This window comes from Saccoglossus kowalevskii, chromosome 17, assembly GCF_978046115.1.
Source record: "Saccoglossus kowalevskii chromosome 17, keSacKowa6.1, whole genome shotgun sequence".
In the NCBI taxonomy this organism is placed as follows: domain Eukaryota; kingdom Metazoa; phylum Hemichordata; class Enteropneusta; family Harrimaniidae; genus Saccoglossus; species Saccoglossus kowalevskii.
In genome coordinates, this window is record NC_140657.1 from 20,901,882 (window position 1) to 20,910,129 (window position 8,248).

Genomic DNA, 8,248 nt, shown 5'->3' on the forward strand with positions numbered 1-8,248 from the left:
TTGTCTGGTTTCGACCCGGAGTGGTCTAATCAAAATGCGATTTTTGGGCCAGGGATGGTCAGAGTCTAGTTTGAGGTCTGGGATGCCGGGCTGAGATGGTCTAAACAGATTACACTGGTCTCGTTTTGATCCTGGGACAGTCTAAGCGGAATGCACTCATCTAGTTGTTTAATTAAGGATCAAAGCAGGAAGTAATTGATTTTTTGGCCTGCGATGGTCAAAGAAAAACGTGTTTTTTTTTGTCATTGATCCCCATGCTCTTCAAAGAAGTCACTACCTACCACCAATCATTGACGTTATACTACCTGAATCAAGCAAAGTAAAGTATATTTGATGCACATAATGAGAGCATATACCTATATCTACCTTTAGTGCCGCTTTCAGTGGATGTTTTTGTTATGTTATGCATGACAATTGGCATATCTGTGATCTCTGAAGAATACCAGCATAGACTGCAAGGTGTAAAATCTATGGTTGGTGATATACATGTATATGAAGGGCATACCGACCGCAAAGCTACCAATGACCATTGACGAACACAGTTCTAGGTGTAGCCCTATCCAGAATACGACAACCGACAGATCTTGCCGATGGGGGGGGGGGGGGGTTGTTGTTGTTGTTAACAGACACAGAGACTAGGTATGTATAGACGGAGAAAGAACCGTTGGAGTGGAGTGGTGGAATGATTTAAAGCGGGAGGGTCGTCACCTGCGCACGCGAGGGAATTGAGTCCCAAGCGACGACTATAACAACACACGCTAAAAACGCAAAGGTTCATGGGTAGACGCTTGTTTGTAAACAATGACACGCTATGACCATCTGACGCATGCCCAGGTGACGACACCCCCGCTTAATCAGTACGTATATGGCAGACTAGTTACGATACAGGATGATCACAGGACTTCGGAAATGATTCTGATGAAGCAATCTCAAACTACTGCAAAATCGTTGAGATGCATCAGTGTAATGTGAACTTAGTATATCGCTTGGGAAAGCAAATGGATTTGGCTGATACCTTGAGCCGTGCATACTCACCCAAGAAACCACTAGATGGTCTACAGGTAGACATTGGAATGGTCAATATGGTACAAAGTCTACTTAATTCTGAGCCTAGGTGAGTAGAGCCGGCGACAACCAGCGTTGGTGGCGCTATAACATTTCAAAGTCTGTGTCGGCTCACGCAGATAATTTACGAGTATAAAAACAGGCAGGCTGCAAGTCGAGACCGGAAATATGTAGTTGTGGTGTTTTGTGATCAATACTTTCGATCAATACTTTCATAAATCACAGCGAAGTTAGTGAATGTTACAACAATTTATTACTCATCGGCATATTAACTGAGTTTTAATTTCACAAATTTACAGTGAAATAATGATACATAATGTTATTTTACATGTTCATCTGGATTTAATTTAACACAACTTACATATCAGCTAAAGTAGGGAAATTAAAACCCAGTGAATAATTAACGCATTTACAGTATACGTCTACATGTGATATATGTATTCGTGTTTGCCCCAACGGTAAGGACACGTTCACCTTTCGTTTTATTGTAGGTGCATGACACAAACGAAATATCAGTATTTCCACGCTGGCGGCGCTAATTCTCTGTAATTCGGGCAATTATGACGGATGGCGTTGTTAATGTATATTTAGTTAATTTTACTTATGTGAATACTTGAAATAGCTTTACAAAATATGTAAATGGTAGTACCATAGACTGTATACGGCCAATTATGCTGTTCGTGGTTCCTCGGTTTGTCAGTGCCGTTTTCGGTGAGGGCGTCCTTCTTACTACATCTATGGTCCAACATTGTTGTTGTACTAGGGACTTCTGTAAGTCTAAAATCAATAAACATACTACCATCGTTTGTCTGGAGGTATTATAACAATGATAATTACGTATGGAAAACAAGACTGGAATTTGAATAATCCAGAGTGACTAATGAGTTGACCTCTTCGTGGAAATGTTAATTTTTCAATGCTATGATATATACTGTCTGCTTTCTCCTATTAGGACACGTTGTACGCCACAATTTCCCAATGTCTTTGTATTCATAAATAAGACTTTGCATAGTTCACCTTGCTTCAGCTCCGTAAGTAACGAGAACTGGGAGAAATTACGAACGAAATTATGCGATCTACAAACATCTAGGGTAGCCTGAGTTGCGCCCTCCGCGGTGCTCCAAACCCGACTGTCTGATGCCGTTCGGCCGGCGAGGGCGCCACTCACGCCTACATGTCAGGCTAGCATCCAGGGTGGTTACCTAAACTGCTCATTGTATACGGCAACTGCGTGTTTAATCACAGTCTCATTATAGTCTATAGAGGGACTGTGTTTTAATAATAAATAAAAGCCACACTATTAGTGTTCGTCAGCTGCAAAGCCTACGCTGCGAATCGCATAGAGACTAGTTATGAATCAATCTGTTAGGGGTTGACCATTATTTCTGTAGGGGGGTCAAGCTACAATTGTAGAGAGTCTGAAAACAGTAATCTGCTGAACAAGAGTCATTACTGTTATATATTATTAAATTGAATAAACAGAACCCCCTACAACCAGTTAAACTAAATTATTACGTCGTGACTTGGCATCCCGGGATACTGCGTTCGAGCGTTAATCCACCTCCCACCCCCACAGTCCATCCGACGCGCTGACACGTGATCTTGGAGATGACGTAATTGTCAGTCCTTGTTCGCTAAGCTGTATGTATTATCCTATCAATGAATTAGCAGGTTATTGACCAGTCATTTGCAACCCATAAGCGGGAAAGTGCACACAACTGTCACACAATCTCTAGTACACTTATGCTGCCCCAGGGACTGACAAAACATGCACGAATGTTACAGTAGTCCCGGTTGGGGGATTAACCACAGACATCATAGATAAAAGCGTGACCTACTGGGTAGGATGATTCACCTGATGTCACGTTGAATTCAGTTGTCCGCATGGCATAAAGAAATAGTGCACGGTTGCAACTTCCGATCTCAGTAACAACATAATTATGGAGTCCCGAGGCTGCCTGGCGAGCTATTATTATGCCAAGAGGGATTGACGGACTGTTATAGAAACAATTTAGAATTTTTTTGGGAATGATGGAAAACCCATATGCGTAAAATGCCAGTTTTAGCAGCGGTTTTCAGGGACCAAAATGAAAACACATATCCTCCACTAAAATTGAGCAATTTTCAAAATACTTCTACACATCAAAAAATACCTTGTATGTCGCTATGTATCTTTTTTACACCGTGTGACATCGAGCAAAAGTATCAGATGCTGAGATATAACCTTACCATAGAAAACAATGGAAAATGCTCTAAAACAGACAACACATGCTATTTTTCATTGTATTTTATTTTTCATTTTCTTCATTCTTGTATCATGATATAATATCAAAAATGTAAAAAAAATTAAGAAAATGACAATATTTTTACTTGTTTTTTCGTTTAGCAAGTTTATCATTTCGGCTGAGTCATTGCTAAACCGTCTGGGGCACAATTTACCTTGTTTTTATTGGTGTATAGTTTAACATAATATATGCACAGACACAAATAATACGGTGACTCACCGATGCCAGCAACAGGTGTCAGCTGGTCAATAGGATTACAAGGTACTTCATCAACGCACACACACTATCATATGGTAGGCATTTTGGAAAAAAGTTATAGTTACTTCTCATCTTACGATCACAAACTAACCGACCATGCATCTTTTTAAATGAAACTAGTAAAAAACATAATATACCTAAGACACGCCGACCCCTAAACAGTCACAACTTTCTGAGTTGAGAACCCTGGGCGCTAACGCGGTCCAGTGCGGTAGTACATGTTCCAAGCCCTACCGGTGCCCTCGCGGGTTTCCTGCCTGAGAAGTTAGTCTCAAGCGGCAGTCTACCGGCCTGGCAGTCACGTACCTTCCGATAAAAAAAAAAACGTAAGAGGACGTGTCGAAGGTAATATTTATTATGATGTAACTTTATTCAGTCGGGATGATCATGTGTGCTCCTCCTATATTCACTCTCGAGTCCATTGAACGGTGAAAAAAATGTGAAAAAGGCACGTGTAACGAATAATAACTTTGGGGTTGCATGGTGAAAGTACTGATGCAGGGCGGGATAGATGTGTTGCTAGGAGATAATACTCATTTACAGCAGGAACCTGGTATTGTGTCATAGTATTTAAAATTGTCGATCGGGAAAAAGGTGAGTTTATTTACTGGTCCCAACAGTTAGTGAATTTTATCTTTTTTTGCATGAGAAATGGAGTCGATATTCGTAAATCTACACACACACGTTGAAAAAAAAACAATTCGAAATCAATCACCTCTTGCAACCATCTTTAAAGCTTTTGCCATCTCGGAAATATTCATTTTGTGTTGTGTATTTGAAATGTCAAATCATCATTTGGTAGAATTCAAGTTTACTGAAACTGTGTATAATAATCATTTAAAAAAATGTCATATAAATCGATCAGAAACACAGCCATGATCGGTTGTATCCACTCCACTATAGTCTCAGACAACAAAATGGCAAACCACTTTTTTTTTTGTCTGCGTATCAGTAGAACTTGAAATACGGTTTGCAATCACGTGGTTTACACATTTTCTCACGTTATAGCATTTTGAATAAATTCGGTCATGGTTTTACGTCTGCATGATGTATTAGAGCTCGTGGACCCACGCATGCGCAGCCACGTAAGCACTGCTCTGCAAGCATGGTAACACAGGGTATCAGTATTGTTACAAGCGTCGAAGCACCATCGAAATTATTGAGTGGTTTATTTGCTTATAGGCAACAATACTCGCGTGGCAAATACACGTAAAATTTATTGAACCATCTTTCTTTCAGATATCGTCATTATTATATTACTTCCAGTTCATATCCAAATCAACATGGATCTTAAAATTGCAGTGTTTTTGCTATTTGTGTCGCTTTCAAGCGCTCGATCAGGTGAGTCACTAACTATGTAACGGTGATGTGCGCGTGAGCAGATCTGATCAGTCGACATGCTGTGTGTGTAATATTTGGGAGCTGAAATCACGTCTGTCTATCTAACTGTATAAAATCATATAAATATATATATATATATATATATATATAGTTTCGTTGTTTAACCCAATGTTAACCAGTCACAACCACGGTTACTATAATTAGTAGATCAAATTTAGCAATGGCGTTGAAGACGTTCCGCTGTGTATGTTGATTCCGAGGTACACCAGAAACAAGAAACTGTTGAAAGATGGGTTAAAATAAAATATTCCGTTTACAGTTTAGTAACATCACCTAGTATTCAATATTTTTCTTTTAATAATTTAACAATTTTATACAATTTAACACACTTTGCAATTCGTTACAGAGGCATCGATTTCGGAGGCAGCGGTACAAGACCAGGCTAACGTGTTCTACATGCCCGGCACACCAACCAACGTCAGCGTGACAGTATCTTTCGACAACCTAGAAGATGTGGATAAAGAAATCACCTCAATTGAAATGTACTTAACGAATGCGGACGATTTGGCCACTGCAACCACGAAGTCAGATGCGTTTAGTACAACACTAGAACCGGCGCAGTTCGTCCCGGCTTCAACCGATGGTATAACCCCCGGTAGACTTGACATTCCAGTTACGACCATCGAAGGTGTCACGTGTATTGCTGCCAATTGTTTGGCTTATTCTCACGCGTGTGTCGGGTTTAATAACCAAGACACGGGTGCCAAGTGTATCACACTCGGCGCTGCTGATGGTGCCGCAGGTGTTAAAAAATGTTCGGGTAAGGCTGATCTCGCATAACGCGTGAAATCGAATGAATTTAAATTTGTATAGCTCAATTTCGAAATGCCGACTTTTCAAAGATAAATATGAGTTGAGATGCCCCTACTGCATCAAAATTGACCGTCATCAAATGTGTCTAGCACACAATTGGAAATATTCCCATAACACTGCTTTGTTTGTTCTGTTTTTATGTAACGCGGTATCTTGCGGTGAACGGGAAGGGGTCCGTTACAGCTCTCCACACCTCGCGTTGTCATATAAATATCGTGTTTGTTTTATGCTTTATCGAACAGATACCGTTCAAATTGAAGAAAATAAAAAAACAGTCTTCCTCCATCTGTATTTGGTATAAGCTATTTCTTCCAGGCAGTATTTTTTTCACAAATAACTATTTATTCACAGTATTCCAGCAGTTATTGTATGAGTATGATGACGTAACTGTTTTATGGTCAGACATGGTCTAATCTTCTGAAATAAATTATGTTTTCTCAAAGATCTCTTGATCAATTCCGAATTCCGGCTCTTCTGTCCAGAATTCGTCATAACATATTGATATATGTTCTTTTATACGTTTGTCACACCAAAGACACGCCCATACTTATTAAAACTTGATATGCCTGCCAACTTAATTAGTTGAGCTTTGCCCAAAAACTGCATTTGGAGTTGTCCAAACTAGCCTGCTGATTTGGTTATCTTAAGACAACGTTACCGCACACTTATTAACGCTATATTTCTAGCTGATTAATTGTTGTTTCAATGTTGTTTTATTCAGATTTGGCTATGCAGAGTTTCGCCGTTTCAGCTGGCGATGAAGCCATTACTTACAACACCGACACTGAAGTCACCATTGAAGCCACGGTCACAATCAACAACGTAGCAGAAGTAAACATCGCAGCCGCCGCCGATGGCGCACCGGACACTTTCTCACTGAAAGTGTTTTTCGCCGATAGCGACGATCTTGAGTCCATGGACGTCATCAAGGGACCAGTCGATGGCATTGCCGCAACCCCCGCCGATCTAACCACACTTAGAAGTGAATATCTGGGCAGTGAGAACGATCCATCAAGTCCGGTAACGGAGATCCAAGTCGCAATTAATGCTACTGTACCAACTGACAATTGCTCCAGCTTTAAATTCATGTGTGCCTATGCCACCGTTGCAGACGTTGTCAACAATCAGAACACGTCAAATGATTTCAAATGCCTACCACTAGGATCTCAACCTACCGAAGCAGACCCTGCGGCCGGTGAAGTCGAATGTAATGAGTATACCAGTATGCCTAGCCTGACTGGGTTTTATTTTCGCATATTTTCTAAAAACTATATGCGCTAAATTAAAAACCGGGTTAAAATGAATAGTTGTTTTTTCACAAACTAGTAAATTTAAGAGCTAGTGAGTAATCCACTAACATTGAACACTGAATATTTTCCCCCATACAAATACAAATAATTATACTTGAATTATCAATTTATTGAATTATAAATATAAATATTTTGTTATATTTAGGTAATAATGGAGTATCTCTGAAACTCGACGTCATCGTCGCTCTTCTATTGGCGTTAGTTTCCATGGCAACCACGCAAATGTTCTTCTGATCGACAAAACTTTGAAGGTAATGACAAAAGAACACGTCTGACTCACCGTGTAACACACTGAACGAGCGTATTCAAATTGTTCAACCGCGATGCCCCCCAAATGAGAGATTAGTGAGTCATTCTAAATACTAGGATGAATTGAAACGAAAGTACCTCCCGCTCCACAGCTGGTGTGAGATAGTAAATCACGTGACCCAAATGAATTATGATACGCCTGGGTAATGTGTACACGATACATGCCTATACGTGGTGTATTTACGTGGAAAAAAATGTATATTAAAAGCTGATTTTTTGTTATACCTGATGGCACACTAAGAGCACGGAACAATGTTCGTTATTGATTTTAACAGGTACAGTCCTGTCTGATAGATGTTCGGTTGCTATGCCAATGCCAATAATGACATCATGCTTTTCAACGACATTATTTCTCCTGTAAAATATAGAAGAGAAACACTATCAGCGCTGCAATCATGTCACAGTGACTAATCTACTTTGTTTTTGTTTTGTTTTTTCATTTCAGATTGTTGTTCTTTTTTTATATATTTCTATACTTGTGGGTACTGTGCAGAAACCCTGATGGCGTTACTTATATCGCGTGATCTTAATAGGACGAGAGAATGACACGGTACGACGAAGACGAATACTGAAGTCTATATTCAATGATTCAAAGTACCTGACTCTTGTCGTTAAGCAGCCCTGCGCAATAAGTTGAACACGGACGTGCAGCTACCACGCCATTGGCTGACTGGGGCACGTGACATGTTTGTACAGTCACGTGTATACATTATTTAAATTGTAAAAGGTGATTTAAATGAAATTGTAGAAGTTCGTAAGGGGCGCTTGTATATTTAATAAACTAAAGTAAATACAATGAAACACAAA

The 8,248-nt window shown here is 39.9% G+C and overlaps 1 protein-coding gene across 1 annotated transcript; it reads left to right on the plus strand.

Annotated features, from left to right (window-relative positions):
- The first annotated feature begins 4,166 nt into the window (after positions 1-4,166).
- LOC100370694 (uncharacterized) lies at positions 4,167-8,248 on the plus strand. The gene is made up of 6 exons (XM_085492529.1): positions 4,167-4,202; positions 4,848-4,949; positions 5,356-5,769; positions 6,544-7,029; positions 7,278-7,383; positions 7,887-8,248. The coding sequence occupies exons 2-5, from the start codon at positions 4,892-4,894 to the stop codon at positions 7,364-7,366; spliced, it is 1,047 nt and encodes a 348-aa protein (XP_085348655.1). The 5' UTR covers positions 4,167-4,202; positions 4,848-4,891; the 3' UTR covers positions 7,367-7,383; positions 7,887-8,248.

Excerpts from the sequence above, each read along its gene's own strand:
- LOC100370694 (XM_085492529.1), top strand. The coding sequence starts at position 4,892 with ATGGATCTTAAAATTGCAGTGTTTTTGCTATTTGTGTCGCTTTCAAGC. Across the intron at positions 5,770-6,543 it reads AGGTGTTAAAAAATGTTCGG|ATTTGGCTATGCAGAGTTTC; the intron begins GTAAGGCTGATC and ends TGTTTTATTCAG. Across the intron at positions 7,030-7,277 it reads TGCGGCCGGTGAAGTCGAAT|GTAATAATGGAGTATCTCTG; the intron begins GTAATGAGTATA and ends TGTTATATTTAG.